General features: G+C 46.5%; 4 protein-coding genes across 4 annotated transcripts in view; 2 read left to right on the forward strand and 2 right to left on the reverse strand.

Moving 5' to 3' along the window:
- LOC309550736 (uncharacterized protein) overlaps positions 1–25,069 on the reverse strand; it is an 851,482-nt gene that overhangs the window by 783,397 nt on the left and 43,016 nt on the right. The gene's annotated exons all lie outside the window — the stretch shown is intronic.
- LOC309550774 (uncharacterized protein) overlaps positions 1–25,069 on the reverse strand; it is a 461,615-nt gene that overhangs the window by 254,464 nt on the left and 182,082 nt on the right. The gene's annotated exons all lie outside the window — the stretch shown is intronic.
- The window catches only part of LOC309550268 (uncharacterized protein), a gene marked incomplete at both ends in the record, with an annotated part of 461,917 nt that overhangs the window by 9,098 nt on the left and 427,750 nt on the right, over positions 1–25,069 (forward strand). The window contains one exon of the mRNA XM_082250676.1: positions 3,654–3,961. Within this exon, the coding sequence (XP_082106802.1) occupies positions 3,654–3,961 (308 nt within the window). The remainder of the gene's footprint in view (positions 1–3,653; positions 3,962–25,069) is intronic.
- LOC309549891 (uncharacterized protein) lies at positions 11,033–15,220 on the forward strand (the record flags this gene model as incomplete). Its single annotated transcript, XM_082250382.1, has 3 exons — positions 11,033–11,213; positions 14,508–14,746; positions 15,134–15,220. Exons 1-3 carry the CDS (start codon positions 11,129–11,131, stop codon positions 15,218–15,220), a joined length of 411 nt encoding a protein of 136 aa, XP_082106508.1. The 5' UTR covers positions 11,033–11,128.

A 25,069-nucleotide genomic window follows, 5' to 3' on the forward strand; every position in this document is an offset into this window, starting at 1 on the left:
GGGGATCTATTGTTACTGGTGGGGGTCTTTATTGTTACTGGCTGCAGGGAATCTATTTTACTGTTTTTCTTGTTATCATTAACAAATCCCATACAAATTACTTAGCACCACAAAATGATACCTGGTTCTGTATTGTCTAAAAGGGCAGTGCAGGGAGGTGGATAGGGGATGAAACCAAGAAATGGTGCTTGGAGGTAGATAGAGTGTGGAATCAAGGAATGGTGCTTGTAGGTGGATAGAGGGTGGAATCAAGGAATGGTGCTTGGAGGTGGGTAGAGGGAGGAACCAAGGAATGGTGCTCGGAGGTGGGTAGGGGTGGAACCAAGTAATGGTGATCAGAGGTGGGTAGGGGTGGAACCAAGGAATGGTGCACGGAGGTGGGTATGGGGTGGAACCAAGGAATGGTGCATGGAAGTGGGTAGGGGTGAAATCAAGGAATGGTGCACGGAGGTGGGTAGAGGGTGGAACCAAGGAATGGTGCCCAGAGGTGGGTAGGGCAGAGAAAGGGGGAGTTCCTGTTCCTATTCTCTGAGAAAACAGCCCCTGATAATGAGTAACCTATTTGCTTGATGTGGTCTTCATGAGCTTAGCTATAGGAGTTGTCATTGGATGCTGTGTCCTTCAGGGGTATACTCAGTCATGATGATTGGGTGTGTCCATGGAGGGGTGCAGCATCTTCTGGTGGTAACTTCATGTGTTGGTCTTATTCTTCGGGGGTATATCTGTCTGCAGTTGCAGCCTGTGTACCTGCGTTAACCCTTGCCTCTCTTCCAATGCAATGGAAGATGGAATGAAAAAAATTGATTCTATCCTAAAGAATAATAGAGTGATGGTCAGAGGTACAGGGTGACCCTGTCTTATCTGTCCAAAATGCTGGACTGTATATAAAGTCCATGCTTTACCACCAATGTCCGTTTCTGGTTCTATCTCTATCTCAGACACACAGCATGTGGGCTACCTGACCAAAGCAAAATTTTTGTCACCATTCCTTGGACAGATTACGTCTTAATACGGCCATCTTTGTCCGGAGCTCTAAATCTCCCCGCCTCTTCTCCCGATCCAGTTTCCCAACCGGAGTCAGATCCCGATATGCCGTTCCTAGAGGATGCAGAGACAGGAGGGAATGGAGAGGATATGGATGCCGTACTGGAGGAAGGTGCAGAGGATTTCTCTCCCCCACACTGTCATTATAATGAAGAAGGACCTTCACACAACATGCTTGCTAACGTTCAAAAGCTCACTTCCTCTGTCTGCAAAATCCTTGACATTATACCGATGAGAAGAAGATTGGGATTCTGGCACTCCAAATGGTTTATGTCTCTACAAATAAGCGGATGCTTAGGGGGGCGTGGACATTATTCTAGCACTTTAGCTGATGTACAATGTAATTGGCCTGGCCTGCACTGTCTTATATTGTAATAGTAAATGGCACACAGCGGCCTGGTAGAAGATGGTTCCCAATCCTCCCAACACATCATGGTTCTGGTGGCTGGCATCTATCCTCCAGGAGACTGACTGGCTGGCTGCTGCTGGCTTGGAGAGAGAGGACTCGGAGGAAGAAGAGGTGTCCTGGCTGCCAGGCTGGCCTGGTCAGACTCAGTCAGACAGACTCTGACTGAGTCTGCAAAGTTCCCCACCACCGGACGGACACGAGTCCGCAGTCCCGCTGCCCGCACACAGGAGAGAGAAGAGGGAGGCACTGAGTGTGAGGCATCACTTCATATACCTCCGTCACGACGACTCACACTGCCTGGTGCCTGGCGACGTGCTGATGCTGACGGCCGGGACTACTCTGTAGACTAGACGAGCGACCTCTTCTCCTCTTCTTCTTCCTCCTCGATCACGCGCGCCGGCCCGCTGCTCCTCCACTCTGAGTCCGTCTGACGTGAGGCCGGGACGGTGAGTGACTGACGCACGCACCGCCCCCACATGACATCACCCGAGATTTCCTCCTGTATGATTGGTCCAGGCTGGAGTCTGGACCAATCACAGGCAGGACAGCACTAGGGGAGTGGGGAGTGTCGGGCGCATTGATCTGCGCCCCGATGACCCCCAGAAGGCCCCCAATCGGCGCCTCTGCCTGGCGCAAGTGGGGTGCAAACCCCCCCTCCCCATAGACCGTAGTAGGTCCGGTGCCCCTAGTTGGCCTCAAATGTTCATTTTTTTTTTTTAATTTCTTTTTTTTCTTTGGCACAGATTGGGGGGGGCGCCCCTGCGCCCCCTATGAACCGGCCACCACTGATGTGATCCTTCACTCAGATACACCTTCCCTGGGATGGCCGAGATGGGACGTCCCTGCGCAGGATCCGCCCATATTTTCTATTCCCCCCCCCCCCATATATACCGTGGATAGTTTTTGGAGGAAGAGGAAGGAGGAGAGGAGTGAAACTATTTGCCACTTATTGTCTACAGATTTGGTTGAAGCAACTTATTTTCATTTTTTTGGCACTGCATTTTATTTGATTTTTTATTTGTTTTTGTGTTTAGTGAAGGAAACTTTCTGAATGTAAGCTGCCATTGGGTGAATGTTTCTGTGAATATTTATACACCATTCTTTACACTACATGATTGTACCGATTTATTATTTATTTTATATCACATTTTATATCTGATGATCTGATTGGAGGACAGACTTTTACATGGTGATAATAATGTGATAACATCCTCCAACTTTGGAACCTTAAACAGAAAGTGATAATGGGGGAGGAGTCAGTAACCCAATGATGGTGGTCTTCAGGATCAGTCCAGTCTTCATCTTGGTTGTTCTCCCCCATCCTCACTCTCTGACCTCTGGTGGGGCTCAGCCCCGCTGTTATTCATGACTAAATCATGGACTAAATAAGGAAATGCGGGACTTCTTGTGTTGGGAAGATGGCAATGAGTGATAGAGGGGGAGGGGACACTCGTCCTATAATTCCCCTCATCACTGTCACTCCTATAAAAGACAGTTCTCGTTGTTTCCTCACTCTCTGACTAAGGTCCATGAATAAAGAAATGAACTGGTAGGAGATCAGAGGACCCATTTACTAGTTACCTTGAGGGTGGAATTATAAGATCCTCAGAGACAAAGCTGTCTGATGTGGGCGGAGTCCTGGTTTAGGGGAACCAATCTGCTGATGTCTAGTAATAATCTTTGTATTTCTATTTTAGTACATGGATGGGAGATGAGGAAAACCTCAGAGGATTGTCTCACTTTGTCTCCAGACTTTAAAGTTTAACATGAGGACATCACACAGTATAGTCCAGGAGAAAACCCGGCTACCTCAAATGTCCATCCGGCACCACACAGTGTAGAGGGACTATCGTATTCCTCTTATCCTGAGGAACCTCAGACTGTATGGGACGGTACCGAACCATCGTATTCCTCTTATCCTGAGGAACCTCAGACTGTGAGGGACAGTGCCGGACCATTGTATTCCTCTTATCCTGAGGAACCTCAGACTGTGAGGGACGGTACCGGACCATCATATTCCTCTTATCCTGAGGAACCTCAGATTGTGAGGGACAGTGCCGGACCATTGTATTCCTCTTATCCTGAGGAGCCTCAGACTGTGAGGGACAGTGCCATCCTTCCAACAGATAAGAGGTTTTCCTGTACTCAGTGCGGGAAATGTTTTTTAAAAAACTCCCATCTTTCCACACATCAGAGATCGCACACTGGTGAGAAGCCGTATTCCTGTCCTGAGTGTGTGAAATGTTTTTCATTGAAGTCTGATCTTTCCATACATCAGAGATCGCACACGGGTGAGAAGCCGTATTCCTGTCCTACGTGCGGGAAATGTTTTTCAGTGAAGTCCAATCTTTCCAAACATCAGAGATTTCACACTGGTGAGAAGCTGTATTCATGTCCTGAGTGTGGGAAATGTTTTGCACAGAAGTCCAATCTTTCCACACATCAGAGATTTCACACAGGTGAGAAGCCGTATTCCTGTACTGAGTGCGGGAAATGTTTTTCACAGAAGTACGAGCTTTCCAAACATCAGAGATTGCACACTGGTGAGAAGCCGTATTCCTGTACTGAGTGCGGGAAATATTTTGCACAGAAGTCCACTCTTTACAGACATCAGAGGTCTCACACGGGAGAGAAGCCACTTTCCTGCCATGAGTGAGGGAAATGTTCCTCACTGAAGTCCTGTCTTCCTGTACATCAGGTGTCCCACACAACCCTGGTGGTGTATTATTGCCTTGAGTGCGGGAAATGTCTTCTATATGAATGTTGGTGGATATGTGGGGAAGAAGCACACCCTGATATACACCTCAGATATATTCCATGGATGATCTTCATCATGTAAGAAACACTTCATAAGGAGATCAGAGATCACCAAAGACATGGATGAAGTGTTGTCCCGTGTTGGCCATTGATAGCAGGAGAAAAATAAAAATGGAGTCCTTACCTTTCATTGGCTGAGTACATTTTGTGCGGGAAGATTTCACAAACACTTACAGATCTGGTTGTTATAAATGTGTTGATGAAATGTGACCCTCATTCCCCCAGTCATGGTGAATTGGGATTTCCTATAATGGTCAGTTCCATCTAGTGGCCATAATGTGCTTTCCTGACAGATGTCCATGGCAGCATATGTTTGGGTAGCCCCGCCCTCGTTCCTCCCCCATAAATGTTCAGGATAAGCCAATGGCTGCATTCCTTTTTTGTCCTCCTCACTTATAGAACCATTTTTGTATGAAGTTTTCCTACCTATTGGAATTATTGGTGGGCGGGTCTGGTGCTGGGCAGCTGTGCGGGATGTCAGGAGCTTCCTTTGGTATCCAGAAGACTTCCAGGATGTCCCGAGTGGTCATTGAGTCCCCAGCTATCAGCAGGGTGGTGTTATGGAACACATATGTAGAGGATCCATGCCTGGAGAGTGGGCCCTGCCATCGGCGGCCATTTGCATTGGCTGGGAGCCCAGCTGTTAGCGGGTGGCCATTAAGTGTAAGACACGTGAAATTTGTTTCGGTGCGAATACAAATTCCGACAAATTTTTTGTTATTCCTAGATTCGGATGTATCCAAATCTCCAAATGAAATTGTAATGAATTTGGTTGAAATCTGTTAAAATTTGTTTTGTTTATTCATTTTCTAATAAATTCCAACTTTTCAGAATGATTCGAATTCGGATCAGTCCAAAAAAATGATCGACCGATGCAAATTCTGTTTGAAGAAATAGCTGGTTGTTAAGCAGCAAGCCGGGAAGCCGGCGGCCCGCATCCTTATCTACCATGACTCATCAGCTGTCAGCGGGCTTCCCCACTGACAGATGAATAGAAAGAAAAGAATGTGGGTATTGCCTGGCAATAGAACAAAACGGTGTGCTCCCCTCCCCCTTTCCATACCAGACCCTTCGGTTAGGGATAGACCGATATGGTTTTTTCAGGGCCGATGCCGATATTTTGGTCACAACGTATCGGTATTGGCCGATATTTTGTACATTTAAAGTTTTGAAAAATGAAGACAATTTTTGACACAAATCTGGTACTGAACATGTTAATATTTGTATAATGCTTAATGGCTGGCTGGCAACCTGTGGTGGGTGGCTGGTACCCTGTGGTGGGTGGCTGGCTGTCACTCTGTGGTGAGTCGGTGGCTGTCTGGCACCCTGTGGTGGGTTGGTGGCTGGCACAGGGGCAGTGGGTGGCTGGCTGGAAGAGAGCTGCCCCAAAGCACCCACCCCCCATGTTGAGGGCATATGGCCTGGTATGGGTTAGGAGGGGGGGCACTTGTCCCCCCTTTCCTGACCTGCCGAACTGCATGCTCAGGTAAAGGTCTGGTATGAATTTTGGGGGGACCCACGCCATTTATTTATTTTTTTACATTTTGGCGTGGGCCTGGTATAGACTGGGGGCGGGGAGGGGACCCCACGCCATTTATTTAAAAAAAATTTCTTTCCATTCATCTGTCAGTGGGGAAGCCCGCTGACACCTGATGAGTCATGGTTGGTAAGGATGTGGGCGGCCGGCTTCCCAGCTTGCTGCTTAACAACCAGCTATTTCTTCACACACAATTCGAATCAGTCGATCGTTTCTCGACCAATCAGAATTTCAATCGTTCTCAAAGCGTGAAATTAAACTAATTCTAGAAAGCAAAATAAAATAACTAAACAGATTTATCTGAAACAAAACAAATGTTTCCATTCTGCACATGTCTATGATGTTCAGCTTAAATATTAATTAATATGGTAATTGATGTTGTATGTTTAAATAGAGAGAAAGCAGTATGGCGGGTTTGCTATGACTAAATGCTTGTAGTGTGAAACGCGTTGACAATCTCATCTCTCCTGCCATGTTGTCACTTCTGGATATATTCTAATAAAGGAGTATTTTGTTGGAGCATGGTTGTCCATTCAAGTGTCTTTTGATGCCTCAGTGACCAGCTGGACTTGCACTGATTGTGTGAGCAGAATAATGTGCACCAACCTAGAATGGGATATATTTGCGGGTTATCTTCACTAGTTTATTATTTTCCTCTTTATTATATTATCTTCTGATTCTTTAATCAGCCCTCGCTGTCTTCTACTGTCTACACAGAAGCAGTATACCCGGATCGGTGCAACCTTGGGAGCTGTACTCTGACCCCCATGCTCTGGAAATGCCCTGTAATGTTGTTTCAGGCATTGGATCCAGCATGAGGTGCTTGCTATGGCACTTGGTGTAATGTGTTGAGTTAGCCACAGGGTGCTATACAGGTCCAGGGTTGTAGTTCATCAGTATGGAACCTCATAACTATGGAACCTCATAACTATGGAACCCAGTCCCCGAGGACCTCTTCGGGGGCATGCCCACCATGACGAGTAAAGCATGGACCTTATGTACAGTCCAGCATTCAGGACAGATCAGTCAGGGTCACCCTGTAACTTTCACCATTACTCTATAAAACATTACTAAGTCTGGAATGTATTCCCCTTACGGCGTAAGCTTTTCAAACTTGGCGCTAAAATTCAGAGCTCAGTCTCAGATGACCAGGTGTTTCGTCACACCACTGGTCACACCCTTTAATGCCACTTCCCCCTAGAATCCTGATAAGGTACTCCGGTGCCCTTTCACCACTCGTAGGACAGTCAACACCTGGGTTACCACGTACTCCTTTCAGACACACTGCACCCTATCTCCTGCACCCTATTCCATGAGTACCCCACAGGAGGGATACCCTCACTTGTAGCTATGGTGGGGACCAGGAGAAAGGGAGCCAATTCTAAATCACAGGAGATTGGCTCTGCCAAAGGTCCGCTCAATACTCTTTACCTTGGAGTGACAATGTGTCTCTTGTACCAGAGTAGGACCCAGTTTTACCACCAATGTCTGTATCCGGTTCTAGCTCTATCTCAGGCACACAATATGTGGCCTACCTGACGAAAGCAGAATTTTCTGTCAACTTTATGGTGGTTAAGCTAGAAGCTCATTCTAGAAAAGGGGTGCAAAGTGAACAGAAGGACAGAGCAGCAGAGTGTCTTAGTGGTCAACACCTTGTCCCAGCCGGGACACTTCTTCCTGCATTGCAGGATGTCAGATTAGGCATTTATGAAGAGGAAGAGCTTTTCCAGCATAATAAGCAGGGATTTTTTTTCAGCGGCAACACGGGGGATCGCAAATAGGGCACCTCTAGCACTGACTGTATGTAATGGCAAGGGGTGCTGCTGGGGGGTCTATTCTAGATGGAGGGGATCTATTTTGGCAGGGGGGTCTTTTGTTGCCGAGGTCTATTATTGCTGGTGGAGGACCTACTATTGCTGGGGGGTGGGTCTTAATTTTCTGGGTGTCAGTTGTTGCTGGGAGGGGTCTATTGATGCTGGCTGTGGGGAGACCTGTTGTTGCAGCCAGTAGTTTATTATTTGCCAGGGGGGAATTCTGTTATGGGTGGTCCATTGTTGTTAGGGGATTTTTCGTTACCGGCTGCAGGAAATCTATTTTACTGTTTTTTTTTCTTGTTATCGTTACCAAACTCCATACAAATTACTCAGCCCCACAAAATGATACCTGGTTCTGTATTGTCTAAATGGGCAAAACTGGGAGGTGGGTAGAGGGTGGAACCAAGAAATGGTGCTTGAGGGTGGGTAGAGGGTAGAACCAAGGAATGGTGGGTGGAACCAAAGAATGGTGCTCAGAGGTGGGTAGGGGTTGGAACCAAGGAATGGTGCTTGGAGGTGGGTAGAGGTGGAACCAAAAAGTGGAGGGTGGAACCCAGGAACGGTGCTCGGAGGGGGGTAGGAACTAGGAATGGTGTTCGGAGGTGGGTAGGGGTTGGAACCAAGAAATGATACTCAGAGGTGAGTAAGGACAGAGAAAGGAGTAGTACCTGCACCTATTCTCTGGGAAAACAAGCCCTGATAATGACCCTTGCCTCTCTTCCAATGCAATGGAAGATGGAATGAGAAATATTGATTCTATCCTGAAGAATAATAGAGTAATGGTCAGAGGTAGAGGATGACCCTGTCTTATCTGTCCAAAATGCTGGACTGTATATAAAGTCCATGCTTTACCACCAATGTCCGTTTCTGGTTCTAGCTCTATCTCAGACACACAACTTGTGGGCTACCTGACTAAAGCAGAATTTTCTGTCGCCATTCCTTGGACAGATTACATCTTAATACGGCCATCTTTGTCCAGAGCTCTAAAACTCCCCGCCTCTTCTCCCGCTCCAGCTTCCCAACCGGAGTCAGACCCCGATATGCCGGTCCTAGAGGATGCAGAGACAGGAGGGAATGGAGAGGATATGGATGCCGTACTGGAGGGAGGTGCAGAGGATTTCTCTCCCCCACATTGTCATTATAATGAAGAAGAACCTTCACACAACATGCTTGCTAACGTTGAAAAGCTCATTTCCTCTGTCTGCAAAATCCTTCACATTATACCGATGAGAAGAAGATTGGGATTCTGGCACTCCAAATGGTTTATGTCTCTACAAATAAGTGGATGCTTAGGGGGGCGCAGACATTATTCTCCTGAATTAAACAACTTCCCGCCCAACGACCTCATATGACGTCATGGACTTTGAGTGAAGATATCTGGATGATGGGTGGAGCTACAGGCATCATTTACATATCTTCTTTTTCTGCCGGTGATTTCCTGCACCATAAAACCAGTCATGTGGGCTGTTCAGCCACTTGCTTGTTTTTACAGGCGCCGCCCTCCAGAAAGTAAAAAATCTTGTTTTTTTTTTTTTTTTTTAAGATTGTCGGTCATTTTTTGTTTATAGTGCAAAAAATAAAAACCGCAGAGGTGATCAAATAACCCCCAAAAGAAATCTCTATTTGTAGGGAAAAAAAGGACATCGATTTTATTTGGGTGCAGCGTTGCACGACTGCGCAATTTTCAGTTAAAGTAACGCAGTGCAGCAATCGCAAAAAATGGCCTGGTCCTGAAGGGGGGTAAATCTATCGGGGCTGAACTTGTTATCTGACAATTGCGCGGTCGTGCGACGCTGTGCCCAAATAAAATTGATGTCCTTTTTTCCCACAAATAGAGATTTCTTTTGAGGGTATTTGACCTCCTCTGCGGTTTTTATTTTTTGCGCTGTAAACAAAAAAAAAAACAATATTTTTTGCTTTCTGCAATAAAACATCCAATAAAAATGTACAAAAATACATTTCTTCATCAATTTATGCTAATATGTATTCTGCCAAATGCTTTTGTTTAAAATAAATCTCAATAAGCTTATATTAATTGGTTTGCGCAAAAGTTATCTCATATATAAACTATGGGATATATTTATATATATACGGTCACTGTGGTCAGGAATGAAGCTGGTTGATCCCGATCTGTACTTCATCAGCTTCACTGGGGTCCATAGGTGACTTTGGAGGTCTAATAGACCCCTAATGTCTCCTTAAAGAGGACCTGTCATTTATATTACGCTTTCACTAGAGAGAGAACAATGATCCTGGGGCCGTTATTACCGGGTTTCTCTAAACGAATGACCTGTAAGAGCTTTTATAGCGTTGTCTTTGCACCATGTTGGGTAGTGAGTTTAGTTACCATTTCATGGGGACACACAGTTTTAAGGGTTGACATAATTGTGTGCGTGTGTGTGTGTGTGTGTGTGGGGGGCACTTTGTTTTTACAAGTTTAAAGTACAGATTTTATCGTGTGTGAAAATATTATTTTGTTTAAAGCCCATCTCTGGGGGAACAAAAAATGACCAAAACTCAAATGAGCATTTAACCCTCGTATAATGGGGGCAGCCCCACTTCAAGGGTTACATGGTCATTTTGGTGTAGGGAACCAGAAAAAGCACTTTTACTTATCCGATCCTCTGATCCCTCCCTCTGATCGACACTCTCCTCTACTCCCCTACATTCTGGCAGTGGACTGTCCCTCCTCCTGTCCAATCACGGGCTTTGGGCTCTGCATTGGTCTTGATGGTCTCAGAGAACCTGTGACCAGTCTTTATAAAAAGATCCCCCTAATTAACCCAATCTACATGTTCCAATTTCCACCGGGGAAACCCGCCTATAACCCTTTATATCCCCATCCTAATATTGTCCAAACAATGCAATCCAGATAATTCTTCATTATCCGTCTACAGAGAAACCCGCATAGATCACATGACCACGCCAATGAGGATGGAGGAGGATCAGAGTCACATGACTGAGAGGTTATTAAGCCTCACCCTGGAGATCATCTACCTGCTGATCAGAGAGGTGAGGAGGATTCTGGGAGGTCACATGACATCTCTCTAATCTCTATTAATAAAACACAGGCCTGACTGGAGAGGTAGGGAGGATTCTGGGAGGTCACATGACATCTCTCTTGTCTAGTCTGGTCAATAGACCATGTTCTTATTATAGACATGTAGATGATGTCAGATGATTGATATCGGTTTATCTTTCTCCTGATCTGTAGGATTGTGTTGTAGTGAAGGAGTCTAATGGGGAGCCAATCTCAGGGGGATGGAGGAGGACCCAGAGCCCCACCGTGGTGCCTCCACCTCGTTCTCTGATACCTGAGAGGAACAGAGAGCAGAAGATCCTGGAACTGACCACCATGATGGTCCATCTGCTGACAGGAGAGGTGAGCGGTGCTGGGAATTCTGGGACATTATCCAGTAACAGACAAGGGATGTGTCTGGATGGTGACTGTATCATTGTGTGTGTCAGGTTCCTATAAGGTGTCAGGATGTCACTGTCTATTTCTCCATGGAGGAGTGGGAGTATTTAGAAGGACACAAGGATCTCTACAAGGACGCCATGATGGAGAATCAGCCGCCCCTCACATCACCGGGTAAGAGGAGACTTTATTGTAAAGGAGAGAGCAGTACGGAGGTTCCACCTAGATCCCCCATCATCTGATAAACACATAGAAACAATGTATTCAGTCAGTGTGTGTGTTTCCTACAGATGGATCCAGTAATGGGAACCCACCAGAGAGATGTTCCCGTCCTCTGTATTCCCGGGATTCATCACAGAAAGGTCACACCATCCCTCACCATCATCAGGTAGATGAGGAACAATCCCTGATAGTATCATTAGGATCTGTACATTATCTGCATTGTTACCATTGATGTCATTTTTATTATATATTCAGAGTGGAAACCTGAGAGATTCTAAAGTTGAGGTTAAAGAAGAGATAAAAGAGGAGGATGATGAGGATGGGATGATGGAGGAGTCAGAGTTTCTAAAGGAACACAAAGATCTGTACCAGGACACCATGGAGGAGTCATCCAGCTACAGAAACCCACCAGAGAGATGTCCCCGTCCTCTGTATTCCCGGGATTCCACACAGGAAGGTCACACCATCCCTCAATGTTACAAGGTTGGTGGATTGGAGCATCTAGAACATGGACTTCTGGAGAGGATGTGTTTTTTTTTTTTTTATAATATCACAATGCTAAAGCTTATAACCTACAGATGATATACGCTCTAATTTTCTTGGTTTAGAGTGGAGATCCAATCGATATAGAATTTGAGGTTAAAGCAGAAGAAGAAGAGAGGTATGTGAGGGATGATCAGCAGTCTATGGAGGAGGATGGAATAACGGGGACATTTATAGAGGAGGACACTCCTACAGAGATCAGCACAGATGGGTCATTAACACTAAATACATACATGACATAAATACATGTAATCCACCACTGATTACTGAATACCAATATTATGAGTCCTGACCCCTGCGCTATATACTCTATGTTGTACATTACAGACTTCTGCTCTATCTCCTCTACCCACTGCTACAGTATCTCACAAAAGTAAGTACGCCCCTCACATTTTGGAAATATTTTATTCTATCTTTTCATGTGACAACACTGAAGAAATGAGACTTTGCTACAATGTAAAGTAGTGAGTGTACAGCTTGTATAACAGTGTAAATTTGCTGTCCCCTCAAAATAACTCAACACAGAGCCATTAATGTCTAAACCGCTGGCAACAAAAGTGAGTACACCCCTAAGTGACAATGTCCAAATTTGGCCCAAAGTATCAATATTTTGTGTGGCCACCATTATTTTCCCCTCTTGGGCATGGAATTCACCAGAGCTTCACAGGTTGCCACTGGAGTCCTCCTCCACTCCTCCATGATGACATCACAGAGCTGGTGGATGTTAGAGACCTTGCTCTCCTCCACCTTCCATTTGAGGATGCCCCACAGATGCTCAATAGTGTTTTGGTCTGGAGACATGCTTGGCCAGTCCATCACCTTTACCCTGATCTTCTTAATCAAGGCAGTGGTAGTCTTGGAGGTGTGTTTGGGGTCGTTATGTTGGAATACTGCCCTGCGGCCCAGTCTCCGAAATGGGGGGGGGGTCATGCTCTGCTTCAGTATGTCACAGCACATGTTGGCATTAATGGTTCCCTCAATGAACTGTAGCTCCCCAGTGCCGGCAGCACTCATGAAGCCCCATACCATGACACTCCCACCACCATGCTTGACTGTAGGAAGACACACTTGTCTTTGTACTCCTCACCTGGTTGCCCCCACACACGCCTGACACCATCTGAACCAAATAAGTTTATCTTGGTCTCATCAGACCACAGGAGATGGTTCCAGTAATCCATGTCCTTAGTCTGCTTGTCTTCAGCAAACTGCTTGCGGGCTTTCTTGTGCATCATCTTTAGAAGAGGCTTCCTTCTGGGATGACAGCCATGCAGACCAATTTGATGCAGTGTGCGGTGTATGGTCTGAGCACTGACAGGCTGACCCCCCCACACCTTTAACCTCTGCAGTAATGCTGGCAGCACTCGTATGTCTATTTCCCAAAGACAACCTCTGGATATGATGCTGAGCACATGCACTCAACTCCTTTGGTCAACCATGGAGAGGCCTGTTCTGAGTAGAACCTGTCCTGTTAAACCGCTGTATGGTCTTTTTCACCGTGCTGCAGCTCAGTTTCAGGGTCTTGGCAATCTTCTTATAGCCTAAGCCATCTTTATGTAGAGCAACAGTTCTTTTTTTCAGATCCTCAGAGAGTTCTTTGCCATGAGGTGCCGTGTTGAACTTCCAGTGATCAGTATGAGAGAGTGAGAGCGATAACACCAAATGTAACACACCTGCTCCCCATTCACACCTGAGACCTTGTAACACTAACGAGTCACATGACACCGGGGGAGGGAAAATGGCAAATTGGGCCCAGATTAGGACATTGTCACTTAGGGGTGTACTGACTTTTGTTGCCAGCGGTTTAGACATTAATGGCTGTGTGTTGAGTTATTTTGAGGGGACAGCAAATTTACACTGTTATACAAGCTGTACACTCACTACTTTACATTGTAGCAAAGTGTCATTTCTTCAGTGTTGTCACATGAAAAGATAGAATAAAATATTTACAAAAATGTGAGGGGTGTACTTACTTTTGTGAGATACTGTATACACATAATACGGATTCTCTTTGTTACTCCATTTCCTACCAGCTGGACATTTTATATCTGATGAAACAATTAAATGAAAATGGAAATAAATTTCTTCCCCCAATCTGTAGACAATAAGTGGGAAATAATAATCCAATCTGTGCGATATCACCGCGCCGTGTAACAATCAGACTTACAATTCTAAAATATTAAATCTATTAAACAGTGTCAGGAAATGAATAAATAGTAATGTGATCGTCCAATAAGAGGATAGAAATGTGTGTCATGTGACACGTGTCATCAGTCAGGGCCAATATAAATGATAAAGTGCGAGTGCAGAAATTGCAGATGAGAAAGGTGCTGGTGGTCACTTCCACTCACCTTCCCATCTGACTCCTGTGTTACCAGCGAGTCCCACAGATCCCTGTGGGAAGTGCGGGACTTCTTGTGTTGGGAAGATGGCAATGAGTGATAGAGGGGGAGGGGACACTCGTCCTATAATCCCCTCATCACTGTCACTCCTATAAAGGACAGTTCTCGTTGTTTCCTCACTCTCTGACTAAGGTCCATGAATAAAGAAATGAACTGGTAGGAGATCAGAGGACACATTTACTAGTTACCTTGAGGGGGGAATTGTAAGATCCTCAGAGACAAAGCTGCCTGATGTGGGCGGAGTCCTGGTTTAGGGGAACCAATCTGCTGATGTCTAGTAATAATCTTTGTATTTCTATTTTAGTAGATGGACGGGAGATGAGGAAAACCTCAGAGGATTGTCTCACTTTGTCTCCAGACTGTAAAGTAGAAGATGAGGACATCACACAGTATAGTCCAGGAGAAAACCCGGCTACCTCAAATGTCCATCCGGCACCACACAGTGTAGATGGACCATCGTATTCCTCTTATCCTGAGGAACCTCAGACTGTGAGGGACAGTGCCAGACCATCGTATTCCTCTTATCCTGAGGAACCTCAGACTGTGAGGGACAGTGCCGTCCTTACAACAGATGAGAGGTTCTCCTGTACTGAGTGCGGGAAGAGTTTCCATAGTAAATCCAATCTTAATGTGCATAAAAGATCTCACACAGGTAAGAAGCCGTATTCCTGTCCTGAGTGCGGGAAATGTTTTTCAAAAAAGTCCACTCTTCACACGCATCAGAGACTGCACACTAATGAGAAGCCGTATTCCTGTCCTGAGTGTGGGAAATGTTTTTCAGATAAGTCCAATTTTTATAGACATCAGAGATCTCACATGGGTGAGAAGTCGTATTCCTGTCCTGAGTGTGGGAAATGTTTTACACAGAAGTCCGCTCTTTCCACACATCAGAGATTGCACACTGGTGAGAAGCCGTATTCCTGTCCTCAGTGCGGGAAATGTTTCGCACAGAAGTCTAGTTTTAACAATCATCAGAGATCTCACATGGGGGAAAAGCCACTTCCCTGTCCTGAGTGAGGGAAATGTTCCTCACTGAAGTCCTATCTTCCTGTACATCAGGGGTCCCGCACAACCCTGGGGGTGTATTAGTGCCTTGAGTGCGGGAAATGTCTTCTATATGAATGTTGCTGGACATGTGAGGAGGAAGCACGCCCTGATATACACCTCAGATATACTCCATGGCTGATCTTCATCATGTAAGAAACACTTCATAAGGAGATCAGAGATCCCCAAAGACATGGATGAAGTGTTGTCCCGTGTTGGCCATTGATAGCAGGAGAAAAATAAAAATGGAGTCCTTACCTTTCATTGGCTGAGTACATTTTGTATGGGAAGATTTTACAAATACAGATCTGGTTGTGAAACCTTTGATGAATGAATGTGACCCGCATTCCCCCAGCCGTGACCAGTATTGCTCATATTTTATTTCAGTGATTTCCTATGATTATTGTCTCCATCTAGTGGCCATAATGTGGCACTGCAGTAATAATAGCGCATTATTGCCCCATAAGTGAGGAAATTGCTGTGATAATGAAAATACGGGCAGAATTTGGCACAGCCGGGCGAATGATTGTCACATTAAAGGACATAGGATAATTAAACCAGCAATATTATACCAACCATTAATGTAATACAGAGAAAACTGCATTTGGCTATTATATGGCACTAAGTATCATAGGAATTAGCTCCATCTAGTGGCCAAATGCAACATTCTCCAATTTAAATCAGAGGAAAACATTCAACCAGCATAGCAAAGGGCCTAATAACATTCATTTGTTACTCCAATTCACAAAGACGAGTAACTCCCGCACTTTCATTGGACCCTGACATTTTTTTTATGAATAGATCCCTAAATGTCAGGAGACGTTTATATAAAGATGGGAAGTATGTAGCAGATAAATGAATAGACCTCCTAGCAATGTTATTACCAGGCTGCAGCTAGGTTTGCTATGGGGACACCCAAGCCGTGGCGCTGCTCTGTGTGTCCATTCAGACAGGGAGCCGTGACCCCGCCCCCTTTCTCTCCTCATTGGCAGACTGACTTTGATTGACAGCAGCAGGAGCCAATAGCGATATTTTCACACATGTAAAAATTGCCCAAAAAAAACACAAAATTCGACAGGAATCTCTTAATAAACATGTTAATCTTTATTTATTAACATTTTTAACATTAAGTGCTCGTTCTTCACACCTTAACTGAATAAAAACTGATAGGAAAACTTCAATTGCAGGGACATTTGCATTTCACATCATCTGATTGATGCATTAATGCATAATAAAGTGCTGCAGTAGTGGACTCGCAATAGCCAATGAGGAGAGGCAGCTGAGACACTCCTACAATATCGCTGGATAGAGAGGGGACTCAGGTAAGTATTAGGGGAGGGCAACAGCCCCCTAATACTTACCTGAGCCCCCTCTCTGTCCAGCGATGTCCACAAGATCCTCGGAAGCCCGGGACTCTACCTCCTGATTGGCTGAGACACAGCAGCTGCCACATTGGCTCCTGCGGCTGTCAATCAAACTCAGTTAACCAAACAGGAGATAGAGGGGGTGGGGCTGAAACTCAGCTTTGTGTCTGCATGGATACATTGGGCTGAAGCTCGGCCCGGGTGTCCCCATAACAAGCCGCTTGATTTGGGGACACTCAACAGAAGGGAGGAGCCAGGAGAGCAGAAGTGGGACCTGAGAAGAGGAGGATCCGGGCCGCTCTGTGCAAAACCAACTGCACAGAGGAGGGAAGTGTAACATGTTTGGGTTTTTAACTAAAAAAATTAGACTTTACAATCACTTTAACGTGTGTGCAAAAAAAAAAGTTCTGAGAGAGAAAGAGTTAATGTGAGTGAGACGGAATCACTCTGCTGTGGTCACACTCTAAACATTAGAGCGCCCCCTACCTGCAGCCTGGTAATAACATTGCTAGGAGTTACTCTGATAAGCACATTGATTATCAATTCAGACCCTTCTAGGATACCCACAACTGCCAACCCATGTCCACCAGGGATTTCAATCAGTGCCCAGCAGGAATCTCAACCAGTGCCAATTAGAGATGCCAATCAGTGCCCATCAGTAATGCCTGTCAGTGTCTCCTCATTGATGCTGCCTATCAGTGCCGCCAATCATTGCCTATCAGTGCCACCCTTCAGTACCTATCAGTGCCATCTATCCTTGCCCATCAATGTTACCTATCAGTGCTGCATTTCAGTGCCTACCATCATTGCACATCAGTGCCACTATCAGTTCCCATCAGTGCTGCCTATCAGTGCCCATCAGTTCTACCTATCAGTGCCCAGAAGTGCTGCCTATCATTGCTCATTAGTGCCGTCTATCAGTGCCACCCATCGGTGCCCATCAGTGCTGCATATTAGTGCACCATCATCAGTGCTACTTTATCTGTGCAGCCCGAAGGAAGCCTGGAGGAACCGATCTCCTTCATCTCCCTCTTGCAGCCGCTGGAAGCCAGCTTTCCTTCCTCTCCCTCCTGCCACCATTCAGCAGGAGCTGCAGGAGGGAGATGGAAGCCGGCAGGAGGGAGATGGAGGAGATGAAAACAAGCTTCTCCTCCACTCCCTCCGACCACCATTCAGTAGAAGCTGCAGGAGGAAGATGGAGAAGATGGAGGAGATGGGAGATAGAGGAGATGGATGCTGGCAGGAGGGATTTGGAAGCTGGCAGGAGGGAGATGGGCGCTGGCAGAAGGGTTATGGAGGAGATGGAAGCCGGCAGGAGGGAGATGGAGGAGATGGAAGCCAGCTTCTCCTCCACTCTCTCCTGCCACCATTCAGCGGGAGATGGAGGAGATCGGTTCCTCTAAATTAGGGTGACCAGATATCCCCGGTTTCCGAGGACAGTTCCTGGAATGAGGACACTGTCCCCGGACCATGTGTGTCCCTGATTCTGTCCCTGGATTCAGGGGCGGTGTACCTATTGCTGACAGTCTAGCAGTACATTCAGCAGTGTGACCATCCATCCATCCAGCACAGTGTCAGTGAGAGTGAGTGGAGCAGAGCTGTCAAATCAGAGCTCTGATGTTGGGGATGGGCGGGCTGAAATGTGGAGCTCCTCCTCCCTTCCATCTACAGCCAGTCAGCAGGCAGTATAACACCCCTCCCCCGCCCCTCTCCAGCCCGCCACATTTGACTGGGAGCAGGGCTGAATGAGGGCACCAGAAGGGAGATGCAGAAGGTATGACTACAATTAGAGCAAGCACTGTTACATGTAATGCTGGTCGGCTGCAGTGTCTTCCAGATATCTGTGTGTTCAGACAGTGTGAGGTTACCCATCATCCTCCTCTCCCCTCACTCCTTACCTTTTTTATCTCCCTAACCTGAGCTACACATTGCCTGATACACTGATAAGAAGACCCTGCAGCAGCATTCTCCAAAACCAGGGACACATGGCCGTTACCATTCCAGCTTCTGTTCAGCTATTTAGCCGGAGCTCTGTGTGCGCTGCATGGGGTTTTTATGTTTTATTGGAGGATTTACTGCTGGTTCAGGCTGGAAGCTTCAGAGACCCATTAACTGTTTACTGTCCTCCACTTATCTTCAGCAGTTAGCTGTTTCAAAGATAATTTTTTATTTTGGAAATTTGGATGTGCTGCTGTCTTCTGTCACTTGGTTGTACTTTCCAAGGAGGATTACTGACTTGATCTTGCAGAACTGGTTTAAATAGAGTGGAGCAGCCCTGCGATACCATACACTTTTACAATGGGTTCAGCTGTAAACTCAGTCCCTGACCATCTCTTAAATCAATCATGTCTGCAATCTCTGACCATCTCCTGTACCATGTCTGCAATCTCTGACCATCTCCTGTACCATGTCTGCAGTCTCTGACCATCTCCTGTATCATATCTGCAGTCTCTGACCATCTCCTGCACCATGTCTGCAGTCTCTGACCATCTCCTGTACCATGTCTGCAGTCTCTGACCATCTCCTGTACCATGTCTGCAGTCTCTGACCATCTCCTGTACCATGTCTGCAGTCTCTGACCATCTCCTATATCATGTCTGCAGTCTCTGACCATCTCCTGTACTATGTCTGCAGTCTCTGACCATCTCCTGTGTCATGTCTGCAGTCTCTGACCATCTCCTGTACCCTGTCTGCAGTCTCTGACCATCTCCTGTACCATGTCTGCAGTCTCTGACCATCTCCTGTACCATGTCTGCAGTCTCTGACTGTCTTCTGTACTATGTCTGCAGTCTCTGACTGTCTTCTGTACTATGTCTGCAGTCTCTGACCATCTCCTGTACCATGTCTGCAGTCTCTGACCATCTCTTAAATCAATCATGTCTGCAATCTCTGACCATCTCCTGTACCATGTCTGCAATCTCTGACCATCTCCTGTACCATGTCTGCAGTCTCTGACCATCTCCTGTATCATATCTGCAGTCTCTGACCATCTCCTGCACCATGTCTGCAGTCTCTGACCATCTCCTGTACCATGTCTGCAGTCTCTGACCATCTCCTGTACCATGTCTGCAGTCTCTGACCATCTCCTGTACCATGTCTGCAGTCTCTGACCATCTCCTATATCATGTCTGCAGTCTCTGACCATCTCCTGTACTATGTCTGCAGTCTCTGACCATCTCCTGTGTCATGTCTGCAGTCTCTGACCATCTCCTGTACCCTGTCTGCAGTCTCTGACCATCTCCTGTACCATGTCTGCAGTCTCTGACCATCTCCTGTACCATGTCTGCAGTCTCTGACTGTCTTCTGTACTATGTCTGCAGTCTCTGACTGTCTTCTGTACTATGTCTGCAGTCTCTGACCATCTCCTGTACCATGTCTGCAGTCTCTGACCATCTCCTGTGTCATGTCTGCAGTCTCTGACCATCTCCTGTGTCATGTCTGCAGTCTTTGACCATCTCCTGTATCATGTCTGCAGTCTCTGACCATCTCCTGTATCATGTCTGCAGTCTTTGACCATCTCCTGTATCATGTCTGCAGTCTCTGACCATCTCCAATATCATGTCTGCAGTCTCTGACCATCTCCTATATCATGTCTGCAGTCTCTGACCATCTCCTGTGTCATGTCTGCAGTCTCTGACCATCTCCTGTGTCATGTCTGCAGTCTCTGACCATCTCCTGTGTCATGTCTGCAGTCTCTGACCATCTCCTGTGTCATGTCTGCAGTCTTTGACCATCTCCTATATCATGTCTGCAGTCTCTGACCATCTCCTGTATCATGTCTGCAGTCTCTGACCATCTCCTGTATCATGTCTGCAGTCTCTGACCATCTCCTCTGTCATGTCTGCAGTCTCTGGCCATCTCCTGTATCATGTCTACAGTCTCTTTTTTTTTTTTAAGGTATTTTTATTAATATAACACACAAACACAAGTAAAAAACCAATACAGGTAAAGGAGTGCATCACAAAATTTAAGAGATCATACAAGCAAGAGTGTAGGCAGACAGAACTATATCATACCAAATATAGCAGATCAAACAAGAATTGCAATCCGTGAAGCCATCCCCCCCTGCACCCCCTCTTCCAAAATATATATATATTTTTTTTATTATTTTATTAGAAACAAGTGGTAGTGCAACCCTTCACACAGTGCATAACTTCAGCAAAAACATAGGTACTATCCGACCAGCCTTAAACATAGAGCAGCTCTGCTGGTACAGCCCCCGCAAGAATAAACAGCATCAACAAGAGATTCCCCAGGAAAGGAGAGAAAAAACATCAGAAACGGTATTAGAAAGCATTCCCTCATACTTAGCCTAGAATCCCAATGGCCTAAACCTCCCGGGACCCCAATACCGAGTCCACCCAGGAGGACCATATCTTGTTAAATTTTTTTGGGCAACCCCGAGCCAAATAAGTAAGTTTATACATGGGGAGGGCATTATTGACCAAGTCCACCCAGGCACTAACCGTAGGCGGCGTGTCCTGTTTCCATCTTAGAGCAATCAGTTTTTTTGCACAGAAAAAGAGAATACACAACAGGGTTCTCTGGGACTGCCGAAGACCCCCCTCCTCCAGATTACTGAGAAGGCGCCTGTCAGGGGAACAAATGTTTGGATGTGCCAATTTTTCTTCTAGAAAAGTACACACCCCTTTCCAAAAAGACTGAATCACTGGATAGGACCAAACCATATGAAAGAAGTCCCCCTTGCCCCCTGGCAGCGAAAGCACGATGGGGAGGGAAGCCTCCCCATCACATACAATCGATAAGGGGTGTAATAAATTCTGTGTAGGTAGTTCAATTGGATAACCCTATCCTCTGCAGCTATCAGCCCATGGAACTGAGCACTGAGAAGATCTTCCCAGTCCACCAGCTCCAACTGGGGCAGATCTGCATGCCACTTCGCCTGCAACGCCGCCATTTTTCCTCCACAATCACCAAGAAGCAACCCATAATATCACGAGATAAGTTTAGTATGATCGGGATCCATCAATTCCTTCTCCAGCCGAGCCGGAGCTAGGTGGACCCCCCGAAGTCCAAACTGCGCTGCCACCGCATGCCTAAGTTGTTGGTACAAAAACCAGCATGTCGATGGAACCCCCAGCTCCGCCCTCAACTCAGCAAAGGTCTTAAACGCATGGTTCACAAATAACTGGTGAGCATATTTTAGATCAAAACCCGCCCAACGCCTAGGATCCTCCAATTTATACAAGTCTCGCAGTCCCGGATTATACCATAAGGGGGCGTTAGGGAACCTGTTAAAGGGAGATCCCCCATCCTAGCATTACACATATGAGTTATCTTGCATGACATTCGGATGATCTCAGCACCCTCTACCGCATAAGGCCCTTTCCTATATAGGGAGTTCAACAGCGCCTCATACAATCCCATTACCGCCGCCGTGGTGGTAACCGCTGCATTCGGCAGATCAGGGAAAAACCAAGCATGGACATGTGTCAGTTGGGCTGCCAAGTAATAGGCTTGGAGGTCCGAAGCCACCAGACCCCCAGCTTGAGCAGGGAGTTTCAGCGTGCCAAGGGAGATCCTCGCCGGCTTTGCCCCCCATTTAAATGACAGCAGTAGGGACTCAATACTGGCAAACAATCATTTGGGTAGATACACCGGGGCCTGCCAAAACAGGTAGAGGAAACGGAGTAAGTATATCATTTTGAATATATTAATCCTACCCATCAGATTCAGTGGTAGTTTGCCCCAGGTAGACAAAGTCTGCTTCAACTGTTGTATCATCGGGGCAACATTATTGTCAAGGTACACTTTGGCAGGTTGCTGGACGACTACACCCAGGTACTTAAATTTAGTCACCACCTGGAGCCTACGTGGAAGTACCAGGTCAGAGGCCCGAAGCGGGTCATAAGGGAAGGCCACAGATTTACCCCAATTTACTCTAAACCCGGAGAACCTCCCAAAGGACTCTATCACCTCCAAAGCCGAATCTAATGATTCCTGATGGTCTGCCAAATAGAGAAGCATATCATCAGCATATAATGAAGTTTTCTCCTCTAGGTCCCCCACCCGGCAACCTCGAATCCTACCATCCCATCTAATCAGAGCAGCCAATGGTTCCATTGCCAGGGCAAACAACAGGGGGGACAAAGGACACCCCTGTCGGGTGCCCCGACAAATAGAGAACTGTTCAGTAATCTTGTTATTGACCCGAAGGCGAGTCATAAAGTAGTTTCACCCATCTAACAAAATTCGGTCCAAACCCCAATCTACCCAACACTGCAAATAAATAAGGCCATTACACCGAATCAAATGCCTTATGGGCATCCAATGACACTATTAGTCTAGTGTCCACTCCTGTAGTCGGAGTCTGGAGATTTGTAAAGAGGTGATGCAGGTTTATGGCCGTAGAGAGCCCGGGAATAAACCCAGTTTGATCCGAGTGAATAATTTTAGAGATAACAGTATTCACCCTACGGGACAAAACCTTTGCCAGAATTTTAATATCAACATTGATTAAGGAGATAGGCCTATATGATTCACAGTACTTAGGGTCCTTGTTTGGCTTGGGTATCAACACTATTAAGGCCTCACGAAGGGAGGCCGGGAGCACCCCACTCTCAAAGGCTTCGGCATACATTGCAGACAGTCGTGCGACCAGGGTTTCCGAGTAAGCTCTATACCACTCGATCGGAAAGCCGTCCAACACCGGTGTTTTATTGGCCACGAAAGAGGAGACTGCAGCCGCAATCTCCTCTGCAGCATTAGGTTCCTCAAGAGACAAGCTATCCTCCGTCTCAAGCGTCACCACAGGGATATCTTGCAAATAAGAAACCAAGTCCTCCCAAGAGTAGGCGGCTCCAGACGAGTATAAAGACCTAAAAAAATCCAGAAAGGCCCCCGCAATCTCTGTTCCCTCTGTACACAAGCGGTGCTGGTCATCATACACACTAGAAATGGCCGTGACCGGATGCTCAGAGCAAGAGAGATATGCCAATATTTTACTGTTTTTATCACCATACTCAAACACTCTTTGCCTCTGGTAAAGCAATTTTTCTGAGTCTTCTCCAGCAAAACAAGATCTAATTGCCTAGCACTATCACTCCATAGGGAATAATTAGAGGAGGAGGGGTTCTTGATGTATTCCATTTCAGCTGCAGTCGCCTCCGACTGCAGAGACTCCACCCTCCACGCTCTATCCTCCCTAAGTTGTTATTTACACCGGCCACCTTACCCCGCATGGTAGCCTTAATGGCATCCCATACAATAGCACCGGAGGCCGTCTCCTGATTGACCAACCAGAAATGGGTCATCTCCTTTGCAGTAATGGTAAAGAAAATGTCCTCATTAAGCCACAGGGGGCTAAGGCGCCACACGTTATAACCAACCGAAGAGGAAAGGCTACGTTTAATCAGCATCGGAGAGTGATCCGAGATGGCTCTGGGCAAGTAGGAGACAGACAGTAATCTCGGGAGCAAATCAGGAGAGGCAAAACACATATCAATCCGGGAAAGCGTTTTATATGAGGCAGAGTAGCAAGAGAACTCCCTACCAGTCGGGTTCCTCCACCTCCAGCAGTCCACCAGCTGGTATTTTTCCACCAGGGAGGATGAAGCAGAGACATCCCCCGGACATCTGTCCAAAGCGGGTGACATCACTGCATTAAAATCCCCCGCAATCAGCAGGGGGCCCTCTGCCACCTGCAGGAGTTGAGCCATCACCTTGTCCCAAAAGGCCAGAGTGAATGGAGGTGGAATATAAAGAGACAAAAAGGTATAAACCACATTATCAATCTGCAGCAAAAAAATGACATAGCGCCCATAGACATCAGTAACTACATGTTTCACCGAGCATTTAAGTGAACGAGTAACCAGTATAGACACCCCCTGGCATAATTAGAGAACATGGAGTGAAAGCCATGTGCCACAAATGTCTACAGTCTCTGACCATCTCCTGTACCATGTCTGCAGTCTCTGACCATCTCCTGTACCATGTCTGCAGTCTCTGACCATCTCCTGTACCATGTCTGCAGTCTCTGACCATCTCCTGTACCATGTCTGCAGTCTCTGACCATCTCCTGTACCATGTCTGCAGTCTCTGACCATCCCCTGTTCCATGTCTGCAGTCTCTGACCATCCCCTGTTCCATGTCTGCAGTCTTTGACCATCTCCTGTACCATGTCTGCAGTCTCTGAGCATCTCCTGTACCATGTCTGCAGTCTCTGACCATCTCCTGTACCATGTCTGCAGTCTCTGACCATCTCCTGTATCATGTCTGCAGTCTCTGACCATCCCCTGTTCCATGTCTGCAGTCTCTGACCATCCCCTGTTCCATGTCTGCAGTCTCTGACAATGTCCTGTACCATGTCTGCAGTCTCTGACCATGTCCTGTACCATGTCTGCAGTCTCTGAGCATCTCCTGTACCATGTCTGCAGTCTCTGACCATCTCCTGTAATATGTCTGCAGTCTCTCACCATCTCCTGTAATAATGTGTCTG

This window comes from Pelophylax lessonae (assembly GCF_965119305.1).
Source record: "Pelophylax lessonae genome assembly, chromosome: 3".
Taxonomy (NCBI): Eukaryota; Metazoa; Chordata; class Amphibia; order Anura; family Ranidae; genus Pelophylax; species Pelophylax lessonae.